Below are 16,151 nucleotides of genomic sequence, written 5' to 3'. Positions count from 1 at the left end.
TTTAGTGGGAGAATTTGTAGGTTTGTGCCAGAATCAAATGTTAGATTTTAATTGATGTTTACCCAAAGATGATCTGAAGGTTTTACTTTATTAAAGTGTCAGTCTGTTGCCAATACTGCAACAATAATTATAGTCAAATTTCTGTACTCTGTAAACCAAAGAAAATACGGCATGTTTTTGTCCAAGCAGTCCTGGGATAAAAAGTTCAGCATTGATGAAAAGCAAGGCTACTTAGTGGTCATTTGAGTGGTGCCTAATACTAACTAAACTCTCCCATCTGAGTTCTGAGAGAACGGCACCGCTGTAGTGAGGCTTAATCTGATGGTACTTTCCATTAACTTTTTAGTATTGCCCAAGGCCAACTTCAGTATTAATGGCAATTGTGCCATGCATGTAGATAGATTGTGACCATGAATTTTACTCAAGAGTGGTGGGTTGATGGATGTCATTGAGCAGTCCTGTTTTGAAGGAGATCACTGAACATCCTTAAAACTATACATGCATCAGGTGTTTGGCAGACTTGTAGTGGTTTTCAATTTGATTCACTTCTGTTGCTTTTGAGCACTATGAATAGTTTGTTTTGCAAGTACTCCCCTTCTGCTTACAGTTATTATAATATGAAAGCTTTTTTAAGCCCAAAGCACTCAGAACATGAATTTACAGCAGGTTTGTGACAACTAGATGACAATCTACAGCAGGTCTAAGGATTTTGGTAGTTGACTGGGTTCTAAGAAAAAAAAAGTAAAGGGGATGGTGACTTTTCTAGACTACCGATTGTGTCTAGATCTCATAATCTTTTTTTATGTGTGTTTACTGAGGCAAAAAAGACTGAACACAACTTCAAAAAAGATTTTATATTCTTATTATTAATATACTTGATAGAAAAGGGATCTGCTTATAAAAGATAATATTGTGTGTACACATACCTATCTGCAATTTTATTTACCTGCATGTTTAAGGACAGCATCTTCTTTGTTTGCTCATATAAATACAAATAATTTTAGGCCGTTTTTAAAGCATTGCAAATTTGGTGTGTTTACTCTGAAACTCCTTAACTCTTTGCTTGGCCTGTAAGAGATCTTAAATAAACATTGTACATGTTAGTACCACATTTGGCCTTTGTTAGGGTAACTAAATGACTCTTCAGAATTATAACAGCTTTATGTGTATTACTGATGCCCATCCAAACTTTATCAACCCCATATTTACAGAGGATGATAAGCCACGAACAGGAACAGGTGAACCAGTTTTAAGTTTGCACTACAGTACAGAAGGAACGACTACAAGCACGATAAAACTGGACTTCACTGATGAGTGGTAAGAAGTTAATTTTGGTTTTGACTGATTATTGATCAGCACATATCACTAACGCTCATCTAGCGTAGATACAGATAAATTATTTTCCTGTACGGTATATGTATATTTTTAGGTGTATATAGATAATTTGAAATGGCTGTATTCCATAATGCATTCGGAATGTAGAAGACAGTCATACTTCAGCATTGACTTTATGCAAGAGGTTCTTTTTGTGATATTTACTGTGAATCTTTTTAGTGCTAACATAATTTGGAACATGCTATCTTCATCAAACTTAGCATAATATTAGAGTTCGCTATCTTACTAAAGCAGGGTGGTACAGTGATGGAAACATGGTCCACTGGCTAGTGCTTAAGTTTTAATTCTCTGCTCTACCAGACATATGGTATTCTGCAAATTAGTCATTCTGTGGCACAGTTCCTGAGTTGTAAAAGAGTGAAATCTATATTTCTGTGTCTGAGGAGTGTTGATGAATGCATATGGTTAAGATACCAACTTTGTGGAGTGCTTAGATATTATAGTGATGGCATCCTTTTCAGATAAGAAACACATACTGTCTAATTGGCCAGAGTTACTTGGTTTTGTATCGAAGTCTGTCACTAGAGCGTCTCAGGATCTCCCAAAATGACAACAATTGTAACTTTATCTCCTCTGACTTATATTTCTTTGCTTATGTTTTCAAAACTGTAGTTGAAGACTAAATAGAAATGCTTGCTGGCATTTGTTACTGGGGCAGGGGGCGGAAGCGGAACTCCACCACATTTAGCTACTCTTTAGTGCTGTGGCTTTAGACGTAAAACATACACCTTGCTTAGAGCAATTTGGAAACTTTAAACGGTGATCTGTGTTTTCACAAGAATGAAGACTTTACCCACATGAATCAGAAATACTGTGACAGTTATATTCAACCAGTCTATCAGACTGCATTTCTATTTAGAGCCCAAATCCAGCAAGCTTTGAAATAATTAGTTTTTCTGTAATGCTTTGAACTAATTCTGCATCTAGTTCTGTAGTCATCTTTGTTTAATGTTTTGGGATAGACAAATTTCACAGAGGAACAGAGCATTAGCAAATGTTTTGTCCATTTATTCTAGTGCGTTTTTTAATGTAATAATAAAATACTACTACAACTGTATCACAGAAAACAAATTAACACTTCGTGTTGATTTTAAAAGAAAATTTGAAAAATGCATTTTACACTTCAAACAGTTAATGATATAAGTGATTCTGAAGATGGAAAATTTGAATTAACAACTACCTCAAAAACAATATTAAGAAAAAGTAGAGTGTACAGGGAATGGAGATGAGAAAAATTACTCGTTACAATAATCTGTAACTGAGGAAGTAAAGACTAAGTGAAAACTACTAAAACTTAACTTCACGTATATATTCTGTCTAATAGCAAGTATGGTAACAAATCTCTTGGGCTAAGGTTTAGCACTATATGAATGACAAACGACAAATATAATACCAAGAGAATGAAGGACTAAACATCATGATCTTCTAAGACTGATGGTAGCAATGTTCAAGGTTTTAGCACAGTTCTGATAGAAAGGCATATTAAAACAAGCAGTAAATGGGGGGGGGGAAACAAACCAAAATTATGGGAACTAAAATGTACATGATTCAATACCTGTTATTTGACAGAGTAATGGGTTCTAGAAACACACCTGGTGTAACAGAGAGAAACTGCCGGGTTTTCCAGAAAGTATTTGATACTTCGCCACATGTTGAACTTCTCCTCCTCAAGGCAGGACAGATAGATCAGTAAAGAAACCGAACATGGTGATAAGCTAACTTAATGGAGCTTGTGTAGTGGGTAGTATAGTATGGGAAGCGAGAAGAAGAAGCATTTCTGAGTAGGACAAAGTTGCAAAGCATTGTCAGTTCACAGAGTAACTAAAAACATTGTGCCGAAGACTGGAATAATAGAAGTAGGATGCAATTCCATGTAACAGAATGATGCAGTTGAGGACAAATAACAAAAACCTAATCTGAAAGTTGGGATTGTTGTGAAAATTAAATGGAGGAAGACATGGACCTACCAGTCACTTCATTCTCAATATAATGCAGCTACTAGAAAGGCAATATGGTCCTAGATGTCACCAGCTGTGAGACTTCAGCCAAGGATGAGAATTACTGGTGCTGCTGTTCAATTCTGCTTTGCTTTGCTTAGAATGCTGTGTGCAATCTTCATCATGCTTTTGAGAAAACTGATTCAAATTGGCAGAGGTTTAAAGAAGGGTTATGCAGAGAACTGGGGAAACAGAAAACCTGCTATGGAAGCACACAGTAGGGCATAATGTAGCAAAAGCACAGGGTGTTATTTTGCTCTCTCAAAAACACCCTCTTCATGTAACTGATGGTGTGAAAAATAACATTTAAGTAAAAATTACAGCAGAGTAAAACATGGATATAAATTAGTATTGAGCTAGAAAGTAGATTCCTAAGAGTCAAAAAAAATCTTAGTGCTTAGACTGTGATTTAAGTTCATGAAAGTGGTTATATCGTATTAGGTATGAAATAGCAAAAATTCTTGACTTCATGTCTAGCAGTACCCTTCCTGTCTGTCTATTTTCTGAATTGTTTCTGAATTCTTGATTTAGAAGAAATACTGTAAGGGCTAACAAAAATTTTCTACATACTCCAAATCCAGTACAGCAGTGAAACAGACTATTGCTGATCAAGATGAGTAAAAGCGCTCATATTTATTGTAAAAAATGAAAGTACTGAAGTCTAGACTAGATTCTCAAGAATCTAGACTAAGCATGATTTGTGCTGCTTCTAGCAATGTAGCATATAAAATAGTTTAGTAATAACATAGGTAGGAAGATACTCATAACAATACAGTATAAATTCTTTGGAATCATGCTTATAATTCTCATAACTCATCTTTGTTTCCACTTTTGTCCAGCAATTTGCCTAAGTTTGAGGCCACGACACAGGTGTGGGACAGAAGAGAATGGGAGAGCTCAGGAACAAGGCTTTGCATTTCCTAAAATAAGGTCTTTTCCAGAGAGTCTAAAAACATTAGTTTTTATGACATTCAGAACAGCAGTGTTACATATTTCCTGAGGAATAATTTTCCTTATTGTAAATAGAAATTGGTGTTCCCCAATAATTATCGAAACGTGAATGGGGAGTAGATCTCAAGTACCAGCTTATAGTAAGTCTTCAGAAATAATAAAACTTTGAAGACTGAAAGCCAACATCAGAAATCCATGCCTCAGAAGGTACAGGAATGATAGTTAATGTTGAAGAACCTGGATAATTTTATCTGAATCAGTTTTTTAATGGGATGGGATAAGAGTATGTATTAGTGCTCAGCTGACAGTTTGTAATACCTTTAATAAGATCTCCGATCATTTATACATGTAAAAAATGTGTAAGTAGTGAAATAGAGCAAATCCTTTTGCGTTTTCTCAATATTTTGAAAAGCAATGAAGAAATGCAAAGATTTTAAAAGTAAAACAGATAGGAAGGAGAGAACAGGGTTCTGTAATGCAGAGGAAGAGTGTGGGATGAATGGTGACGGACATAATAAAAGAGAATTTTGAAATCGCTGTGCAGGTTGTTAGTTGTAGCTGCTGTCAGGAGTTATTGAATTGTGAGATTGCAGTGAGAAAGATGATGGTGGACAGGCTGTCCTATTGCAATGATGATCTTCTCTATTTACATTATTTCTAATTAATTTTTTTTTTTGCATGTTATGTTGCCAGGAGCAGCACAAATTCAAGCTCTAGAGGGAGCGGAAGTCATTGCAAAACTGAAGGCCAAGAAGACTCTGTAAAAACAAAAGCCTCAGAAGAGTCAGGGCCTGAAGATGAAGAAACAAGTAAGATACAGCATTATTTCTGTAATGTTGAGGTAAAAATTCTGCTCTCATATGTCCATGACTACCATTCAACATAATGGGAGTCTCATACACATGCATATGAAGGCAGAATACAGCCATAATAGAACATGATTTTTTTTAGGAAGGGAAAAGATACCAACCTGATATAGTTGCAAATAAATATAAACAAAATTAACTTATCCTGTCTTTAGTTCTAAACCCTTTATTCTTTTTTCTTAAGGACATATTCTGCCCCATTTTATATTGAAGGATGTAACAACTGCTGTTTGCAGCCATAAATGAGTGCTAGGTATTTTGTCATGTTTCTTTCAAGCTTTCGCTGTATTTTGTTACATGTGGTTGTCTTGCTCAATTAATTGCTAAAAGGGCAGTCAAGTCAAATGACTGCTTTCAGATAAATGTTTTCTTAAAAAATAATCTCTTTTAATAGAGGGATAACTTAATTTTTGTTTTCAGAAATAATAGCTTTCAGTAAGTGATCATCTGTTTCAAGAGTATTAATGCTATTTTTGCAGCTGAAGTTCTCATAGCATAGGAGATTAAGGAACAAGAAAGAAATACTTTTTTCTTTGTTAGTGTGTTGACCTGGGTAACTAGATAGGATTATATATACTGACTTTGTGTGATTAGTGTCTGAGATTTCAGTAGAGTGACATGTGGACTTTGGAGGGGATTGCTTTGATTGGTTTGATCTAGGAGCCCTAATATAATTTAGATTTGATCACATTATAGATGTGCATCTAAATGGAATCGTGATTTAATATTAAGTTGTTTAATTCAGGAGTTCCTGATGAGTCTCACAAGGAAGACACAAGTGCTGAAGAACTGAAAACTACAGACGAAACTGTAGAGACAGAAGCAAGTATGTATCTGTAGTCTTTCAAATATAGTTATGTGAAAAAGTAGAGAATGAAAAACTAAATATCAAATGTAAACTCAGTATGCACAATTTAACTTCTGTTACCATTTATAATGTCTTCTAAAACAGGCTATAATCATTAATGCTGTGACTTATTTTCCCCAATATTTTCTGTTAGCTGTATCAGATAAACCTGGTCCTGAGCATTCTGGAATCCAACCAGAAGAAAATCGTCCCAGTGTTGATGCTGTCTCTGGAAATGTAGAGGAAGAATCCTCCTGTGAAAAAAGTGCAAATCAAGACATTTCAAGTGAACGTGCTGAATCGACTGCCAACTCGCTTGCTGCAAACGATGAACCTCAGCCACACCCAGAATCCTCAGGGCTTGCAACTCCAGATGAGTCCTCTACCAGGACCTCAGCTCTCCAAGAAACTGATGATAGTGATGATGATCCTGTTCTGATCCCGGGGGCAAGGTATCGAGGAGGACCAGGACACAGGTTAGCCAGGCAAGCTCCTGCAGATCTAATGCCTGTTTGTGCTTATTTGTTGCCTGCTGAATACCCCAGTGCTAAATATTTGAAGGTTTTTTTGTTTGTTTGTTTGTTTTTATTATTCTCCTGTAGTCATAAGTGTAGAAAGCTCACAAATTTGTGTACAGGGACCTACATTTTCTTTCAGCTGTACTTTAGGTGTTCTTACTTTGGCAAAGCAAGAGCTTTTAACTGTTGTTCAGGAATGCTGTGTTTGTCTGTAGTACATACATTAAGACTGACGTGTTCAAATTTTCACCTTACTACGTTTTCTCTGAAGGAGAAACTCTGTAATCCTTTTGTTGGTTATTGAATATCAGTATGTACGGCAGTAAAAAAAAAAGGTAGATTACTTCATTAATAAAAAGTGCATTTAGTAAGCTTTGTGTATTTTTTTTTTCTTGTAAAATACAAACAGCTGTGCATACTTGTTTGATCATTCAGTAAACTTAGCCCCTGAATTGGTATTGCTGGTTTAATACCTTTGTTTGCTAATTTAAATTCTTGGACTTTCTAAAAGCTGTAATAATTGTAATTGTAAGCAACTGTAATAGCAACATCTCTGTTTTTAGACTTAACATCTAAAACAAGTAAAAAAGGTATTTTCTTATGTAACCTAGTGTCAGATACCTTAGCTTTACTCTTATCCTGTTCAAAAGCAGTGTTATCTTGCTATTAATTTCTTATGCTAGCAATGCAAATTCTTTACAGGAAGCATTACAATATGTATTCATTAGGAAATCAGAAAGAATTTAATAGTTGTGTATAGAAAAGGTTTTGAATAATTTGCAGTTAAAAAAAAAAGTCCTAAACCACCACATTGTCAGTAGTGACAGAAAGAACAGTCATTGGTTGCTTATTACATAGCATGAGTAATTCTGCTCACTAAATGATAGTTTTTATCAAAAAGCCAATATATACAGATGCTGTCCTAAACCATTAACTTTCCATGCAATACTAAGTAATTGTAGATAAATAGGTAACGGCAGAATTAGTTTCCACTGCAAAGCCAATGTTCATTACAATCTAGTGATTGAAGAGCAAGCTGTGAAAAGCCCTGCAATTTCAATCCCATTTCTGTTTTCGAGCAGGTTTCTTAGCTTCTCTTCGTGCACCTTATGTTGTCTCTACGATGTAATAGTTTTTGTAGTAGTGTAATAAGAATGACGCTTCCAGGTATCATACAGCTGTTGCAATTTCCCACTAGTGGGGACATCTTAAATGAAGCTATGCTTCATCTGACATGCTTTTTTTCCTTCTTTGTGTGCAGCAAGATTTCTTCCTGTAGCAATTTAAATTTATCATATAGGAAAGATCATTCAACTACATTAATGATTAAAATTCTTTATGCACCCCCCTGCTTCCTTGTTCTTCCCCAAAATAAAATCTGACAAAAATTGCTGTGTAGTCAATACTTGTTTTAGGATTGCCTCCAGGCTTTCATTACACAGGTTTAATTCCTGACTAGTTCATTTTGTTCTGCTTTTGGGTGTGTGCAAGCAGTGAAGTTTTCTAGTTTACTTTTGTGCAGTCAGATATATGTTTACATTACGTTCCCTCCTATTCTTCTGGTTTCAGGAGTTTCTAAATGCCCTCTGAGATACTGAAGAAAAGTAGGACATCCTGTGTGTGCTCAAAGGAATTTGGATTTCCAGGGAGAAAGCAGGCACTGGTGATCTTAAACGCTAGCTATAAACCATCCTAGTATTTATATCTCATATGAAATAGAGTGAAAGGAACTGGAAGTCCTCTTTACTACTACTACGACAACAGTTGTTATAGCATATAATCCCTTTCATAAAGTGATCAAACCTATACAAAGTCCCCCTGGCCCCCTAAATACTGTGAAGCTACCTCAAAACATTGCTGCTATAATGGGTAGAAATTGACTAAAATTAGTGACTTTGTTTTGTGTTAACATACTGTTTTGACTGAAGCAATTTTTTCATGCCCAGTGCTTATCATTTTAATTATCTTCATCCTGCCCATTTTCAGCTTTTGTCTCACTTAGACTGAGTACCAAGTTTTTCTCACTCTTAGCAGTAAAAATTTGTGGGTTTCCTACCATCATGCTAATTCCTATCTGTGCTCCTCCATCTTCCAATTCTTTCCTGAATATGGTAGATGAGAATTATACGCACTGTGGTGTTGTATTTTGCGAGGATTAATCGTATGAGTGGTACCCTTGGTCTAGAGAAGATTCACTGAGACACAAGTTGAGCTATAGTTATATCCTTGTCACATGCTTACGGCTGTCGCAGTGGTGGTTTGTGGTCAGACACAAGACCAGTTAGTATACTGAAGTCTTTCCTATTTTGTCATTTCTAATTAATATGTTCTTATCTTTCACCAGAAGGAAGCTCAGAAGTGTGACTGTCAATTTTATACTACTGAATTTCTACCCACCTCTTTTTCTCAAGATCCTACAGTCCCCTCTATATTCATAAAGTTATGCAACCTCATGTCCTCAATGCACTGCATGAGTACATTCCTACATTTTGGTCAAAGACTATTCGCAATATATTAAACAAAATTGCCTGCAAGACTGGTGCTTAACTCCACCAGTATGCTTCTTATAGGATTACATTTTCTCTTTTCTCACTTAGTAAATTGTGCTACCTAACAATTCCTTACTAAATCTCATTTTCTTAAGTTTATCTAATAATTTAGTTTCCAATGTGTCATCCTATAAGATAATTAATGGCATTAATATAAAAGTAATAAAGCAGCTTTCTCTCTCTCTAGAATTTCTAGTGGAGAGTTGCTTTGGGGCTTGTTTGTTTGTTTTTTCCTTTCTGGAGAAGGTTATAAGGCTAGCCTGCAATAAACTACCTTTTTGTGAACCTATTTTATGCAGTGGCAAAACAAATGTTTTTTTCCTCACAACAAAAATTAGAATTAAAAAATAAAGAGGCTGTGGCCTTCTGAAACAGACTGTTAAAAGCTATTTGACTAATAGGCCCTTTCAAGTATATAGCATTACTAGTTTTATTTAAAACCAATTTTATGTTTCTTTAGGTTGTATTTTTTTATATACCTAATAACTAGCTGTTGTTTATATTGAGGAGAAACCCCACAGTTGGGGAAATGAAGATAAAGGAAACTGTCTCAGAGTCATTTTCCCACTGTAAAGTACAACTGTCTTCACTGAGAAAGGAAGGGTAGACTTCTGATTCTGTACTGTGAAATCATGATCTTAAACTTCCTCTTAAGGAAAAGAAATGGCAGAAGTACCTGCGTTTAAAGAAATGGAGAACTTCCTGCTGCGTTAACTCCTCTAGTATCACTTTAGTTTTAGTAAGATCGATGTAGATTTCAGACTTACGAGTAGTATGTTGTTCATTTTGCAAATCTAATGTTCACAGAGCTTCCATTAGTTGAATTTTGTTTGCGTGCAAATCCAAGTTTTAATGTTTTCAAACGGAGGATTAGGTCATCTTCTCTCTCTTATATAATCTAAGAAAAGATACAAGGGACATATTCCCTTTTTGTGGATGCTTCTAAATCTCAAAACACAATCAGAATAGATAGTTTCTCACCAACTAACCTGAAATTGAACTGTCAGGAAAGATTATGCAACAGATACAGAAACACAAAGTTTGCACTCACTTTAATATTTTGAAAAGGTCTTAGATTAGTAGCAGCAAAATGTGTAGAAATGCCGTGATCTTTTGGCTGATAAATTGGCTAAGTCAGCTGAATGTTGACTAGGAATCAGCTAGGAATATTGTTGGCAGAGAAGGACATTTCTTTGAAAGAAATAATTGAGAATGTGACATCTGGCTTTTTTCTGTAGCATTTCTGTAGCCACTGAGCATCACTATAGGAATGCTGAAGATCAGTAACTAAAGGAAGCTAAACGGTTATTTAATTTTTTCATTGTCATCAGGCCAGTCAATATATGCTCTTTTTAACAAAATGTGTAAGGAACTGCACAGCATATTTCTAAATTAAAAAAAAATGAAAGCTGTTTTGTACAGCAGAGTAGTTTAGCTAGATACTCAACAGAGAAAACAACCTTCTGGGCATTTTAGGGAATCCACAGGAAAAGATCCCTTCTCTTACGAATATGAGGAGATATGCAGGTGTTTAAATCTTGAAGTATGCATGTAGCATATCTTCTTTAAAACTAAGTCCAGCAAATTTTGATGGAATAGAGATGGATAATAAGGCTTTGTAATCTGGGGGGGAAGAAATCTATGTAAAACTTACGTTATTTATGCACAGAGACTGCAGTTTTTAATGGATTGATCTTAATTTTCACAAATTAGTCAGAACAACTCTCTGAGGGCTGCTTTCCTACTTCAGTGACAGAATTAATTTTGTTTGGACTTTGACAGAAGCTAAGCCTGGAAAATGTTAAACTAGTAGGTTAAAATTTCAAACAAATATGAATGTAAAATTGAAATAATTATGCAGCTGCTTCCACTTCTGCTATGATCTGTGAAGAATTACTGCATGTTATAAGATCAACTTTGCGTACTGTTATGTAATCTAAATACTATTTTTTCTGAAATCAAGGTAGTCTCATATACTAATACATTGAGGAGGAGTCTTCTCAGTTGGAACACATAGAGCACATTTTGTAATAGAAGCTAACCTTTTAAAAACATGATACCCAGCATATTTGAATGACTTCAGTTGTTGTTCCCTTTACTAGATATAATATCAGAGGAACAGCGATAGGTGATAGAATAATGAGGTAATTAATTATTTTCTTCCTCCTCCCCTCCTTTTTATTGCCGTATAATGGATTTATCAGGTTCTTGTTTTTCATATCTAACTGGCATTTTAAGAATTGCTATGCTTTAAGTGCTATGAATTACAGAGCATATTGCTTGAGTTATATTTAGCTGCATGTATTGCATGGAAATTGAAAAGAAATGGCAGTGTATACATTTAACAACCTATTAACCTTTTTATTGTGTGCCATAGAAATTAATGGAATTTGAAAAGTGTGTAGTTTGTGAAAAGCAAATACCTTTTTTTATTCAGCTGCTGAGGAACGTGTTATATTTGCATGTGCCACTGCTGACTTGCTTTGTCTAGCAGTAAAGAACACCCAGTTCTGGACAAAAATATAAGAATTCGTGTATCAAAGACCATTTATATTTTTTGCCTGAACAAGATTATGGAACTGAGCATATTTACTAAAGCTATATTTGATAATACATATTTAGCAAGATACATGCTAAATCTTATACAATATTTTTTTTAATGAAGTTAAATGAAATTCACTTGATCTCATATTCCTCATTGAAATACTTGAGTAAATTAATTGTAAGAACATATAAGGCAATTTGGGCAATCGTGTTTGGCCACACGCCATAAGAGGGAGAAACTGTCTACTGTGATTTAATGCCAAAGGTTATATATAGGGGAAATGGCACAAAATAATTCTAATGATGAAAATTAACATCTTGGCTTTGTGTGGCTGGAAAGGAAAAGACTTGGGATATGGTTTCATAAAAGACTTAGTCTGAGTCCTATATTTTAAATGCCTACAGGAAAATAGTGCAGACATGTATTTCTTTGTCTTATATTTCAATCTTAGCTGCAATTGGAATACATGGGTTTAACTCGGCAACTTTCTTAACGGTTCAGGAATCTGTGTACTTATACTTTAAATTTCACAATAGGTATTCTTTCTATATTAAACATGCTTACCATGGAGTTCTTGAGCTCTTTAGCACAGCCCACGGGAATATTTGTTTCATATTGGTATAAATTTAATATGAAAAATGAATGATCCATTCAGCATAGAATTTTCTATCACTATTTTTCTCTGCTTTTCATTGTTGTTCTGCAGCATATCAGGTGAAATTTTAAAAATGTTTTGTAGCTGAGAATAGTTGATTGGTTGGAAGGCCAGGAAATGCCTTAGGGAGTGCTATTACGGTAAACATTTCTTTTTGTATGATCAGCAGTGAAATAACTTGGGCTTTAGGGTAGACTCCATATGCTGTAACAAGATAGTTCAAAAACAAGGGCAAAAGCATCTTAATGTTTGAAACTTGACAGCAGTAGGAAATCTCTTCCGTAGGTTCAGAAGCTTCTTAAGGAACATGGTTATTTGGTAATTAAAATAAGAAATATAATCAAATGTTGATATTTAGAAAGGGGATCTATTTTAATATGGTGGTTGTGGGTTAATCCTGCTGGGCAGCTCAGCCCTACACAACTGCTTGCTCGCTCTTCCCTTTCCTAGTGGGATGGCAGAGAAAATCAGAAGGGTAAATTAGTGAGAGAACTCATGGGTTGAGGTAAGGACCACTACTATGGCTTATTAATTAGTCACCTTCCTGAGCTGGACTTGACTTTGGTGATGATAGCCAGCTTGTTAAGACACATGGCTGGAATTCTTGTGCAGGAGCATGGTAACTGGCAGGTGGATTCCTCTGCATGGTCAACGAAGAAATGACCATAAGGCATTAGAGAAATGAATTCTAAATTAATGGTTATGACCCTTAGGTTCCCTACAGTTGTTTTGGATAGGGAAAATAGTTCAAATGAGAAGATGGCAACAAGAGGGGAAAAAAACAGTATCTTAACTTGAAAGAGCAGAAGAGAGGGAGCCAGGATTTCTGGTACTTATCAAAAAGAGACAGTGTTTCTCTGTGTGTAAGTAAATTTGGAAACTTAAGAAGTGACAAGAATCCTTAATACTGGAAGAATCAATACTGACCTCAATACCGAGCTGAGACAAAAGGAATGGAAAAAGGAAGCAAGTACACGTGAACATTACAGCCAGCTACTGCAGGTCAGGAGACGATCGGTCTACAATAATGGCATTTGGAAAAAGCAGGGTTATCTAGGGTACCAGATTAATTTTAAGGCAGCCACTATGTCTGGACCTTTAGTGGAATAAAGTTTGTAGCAGAATTCCTGTAGATTGTTTACAGATTCAGTTGATGGATAATAGTTCGGTTTTCCCTCTTTTGAAAAATGTATAATTAATTTTTACTGTCTGTCTTTGAACTAGTAGGTGAGCATAGTTGTTTTAAAGCACACAGGGCTAGTTAGCCAGAATTTGTTGAGTAATATAGATTGGGAACTGAGGTCTGCAGCGCTCTCAAAAAAAGATAAAAAAATTGTTTTGAAGAGCAGTATGTGGCATTGTGCTTTAATAAACAAACTAGTTATTGTGCAAATTGCATAGATTTTTCATTTTAAAAAATTCCATATTACACTAAAGAATTTCTAAACATACAGGAAAATTACCTATGTGACTTTTTTTTTTAAGGCTTAACTTACATGTTTACATCTTTTCCATTTCTATGTATAATACATAGCTGTGGATCAGTCTGCATCACAGGTTTTTGTGGGTTTGGGTTTTGTTTTTTTCTTCTGAACTTATGTTTGATTGAAACAATATAATGCCTTCACTTCTAAATCCCTATTCCACTCATCTAGGGCTTAATTTTAATGGGCTTTTGTTAATTAATATTTATAACAATCAACTTTGAAGACTTCAAATCTGGCTGATCATAAGGGGAAAAGTTGTGCTGTGGGTCATGTCTATATTCGTAATTTTGAAAGTAATATTTAAAAATTATCTTTCCACATGGCACACTCCACTGATAATGAAAATACCATACCTCATCTTGGGCTTAATCTTACTAAGACTACACACACCAACTTTATTGTAAGATATTGCACTAAGGTACCACAAAATTTGGCAAAACACACTTTAAAAGGCTTTATAACTGCAAGCCAGACAGTAGTACTGAATTATTCTGAAGTCAGAGCAGTACGGATAGTGTGAGGGGATAACAAAAACAAAAGTTCAGTTTCATTGGCTTTACAAAATCTAACGTTTTATGAACCATAAAATGAATAACATCAATCTATATCCAACATTTCTCAGGCATCTTCATTTTTTGATGCCTGAATGTGAATACGTAATACAACTGTAACAATTGGTGGACTTGCCCGAGGGGTGCCAACACCATGTCCATAAACTTAATTATCTGACATTTTGTGCTTGGAAGAGTACACAGTTTGGAAAGGAAGCTGCAGCTCACAGTCAGCCTTAGCTTAGGCCGAACTTCAGAACAGTACGAATTGCAAAGCGCACTTCTGTATCTGCTGATGCTCCAAGTGATTAGGCTACTATCTAAGTTTCTGTTGTCACAGACAGGAATTGCTTATCACAAATACAAAAGAAAATTAAAAAGCCACAAAACCAAATATGTTGGGTTTTCTTAATTGTTTTTTGTGTGCGTGTGACAAAAAATGTATAGAAAATCTGTAGTTATGGAAAAGTAATACCTCTCGGAGAGAATGCTTTTTCCTGTAATGTTCTTTGTTCTGAAATGTCATTAGATTGGGCTTATATTTATCTTTTGTGGAGAAAGCTTGCCTCTGCCAGGTTCCTGCTCTTAGCAGTATGTTACTAGAGTGACCGATAAAAGTATCACAGTTACAGCCGTGTGTGCTTGGCTGCATTCTCCCTGTTGAAGGTAATAATCAACTTTGCAAGATAACTAAATATCAATCCGTTCATGCCTTTTAAAATAAGACCCCAAATCAGGATTTTAAATTCAGAGCTGAATTTAGTTGAAAGACAGTTTTTACCAAAAGTTGCTTCTATACTTCTGCTTTTATTTAAAAATGCACGATTCAGAATGCTGAGTAGTCTTGAGGGGTTTTTTTGTAATGCCTGCTTTCAAGCCTGGGGGAAATTAGAGGCAGTAATCTCTGCAGGTTTTTCTAGAGATGCTAAGATGAAAAATTATGCAAGAAACTACTTTTGGTTACCAATTAGTTACTTTAATACCATCTTCTAATCCCAAGACTTGTTACTGCTATCTTGCAAGTAACCCTTCTGAAAGAGCTAGACACGTCTACTGCTTTGTCAATCCTAATGATGTTTAACTTCTCAGCTTTTTCACTGCACATCTTTTATTAATTAATTAACATGGATAAATACACCAAAAATACAAATAGAAATCATAGTAAGTGATAGGTATAAGGCTAGCAAGCGCGCTTCTGAAACCAAAAGGGTCTTACTGTGCTGAAGAACTGTGTGTGCTGTTTCCAAAGCTGTGTGATCACTGATGGGGTTGGTAGCGGAGTAGTTGTTATTACATGATTCTTGATTTTACTTTCTCACACAAGCCCCATCTTTTTTAAAAAACAAGTACAAACCCAGATATGTACAAATAGTTGTCTAAAGTTTCTGTAAGTGTTTTGTGTAGCCTATCATACACATGCCACCCTTCTTTTTCCTTCGTGTAGAAGTAAACTGTTGAGGAGTATAATTCTGTGATCTTTAAAGCACAGTAGGCAAAGAACATAAGCTTATTTTTTTTCCTTCATTGCATGAAGACTTTGTGAAGAACCCTTTTGTTAAATATGTTGAAGATTATAATATATGGAGTCTCAACTTTAAGGACTAACAAATGCAGCATATTTATTTAGAGTAATACAAGAAGGAGGAACTAGAAAATTGCCAAGATACGAGATTTTGAGGAGCTAGAAAGCACTCACAAAGGAAGCAGAAGTAGTCTATTTTTTTCTGGGATTGTTTGCTAGACAAACTTATGAGAAATGCATTATAATGCATAGTCCACTGTTAAGTGGA

At 35.3% G+C, this 16,151-nt stretch overlaps 1 protein-coding gene across 7 annotated transcripts in view; it reads left to right on the top strand.

Moving 5' to 3' along the window:
• The window catches only part of DCAF6 (DDB1 and CUL4 associated factor 6), an 89,867-nt gene that overhangs the window by 59,445 nt on the left and 14,271 nt on the right, over positions 1-16,151 (top strand). For 2 of the 7 annotated variants that reach the window (XM_082498332.1, XM_082498328.1), the window contains 5 exons: positions 1,212-1,317; positions 5,037-5,152; positions 5,955-6,035; positions 6,211-6,532; positions 11,226-11,267. In XM_082498332.1, coding sequence (XP_082354458.1) covers positions 1,212-1,317; positions 5,037-5,152; positions 5,955-6,035; positions 6,211-6,532; positions 11,226-11,267 — 667 coding nt within the window. Of the gene's footprint in view, positions 1-1,211; positions 1,318-5,036; positions 5,153-5,954; positions 6,036-6,210; positions 6,542-11,225; positions 11,268-16,151 lie in introns of all 7 variants that reach the window. The other 5 variants (XM_082498331.1, XM_082498327.1, XM_082498333.1 and 2 more) reach the window with 3 other exon arrangements.

Source organism: Vanellus vanellus (genome assembly GCF_965231255.1).
Source record: "Vanellus vanellus genome assembly, chromosome: 1".
In the NCBI taxonomy this organism is placed as follows: Eukaryota; Metazoa; Chordata; class Aves; order Charadriiformes; family Charadriidae; genus Vanellus; species Vanellus vanellus.
The sequence above is the reverse complement of the archived record's forward strand: the minus strand, read 5'-3'. Positions and strand labels throughout refer to the sequence as shown.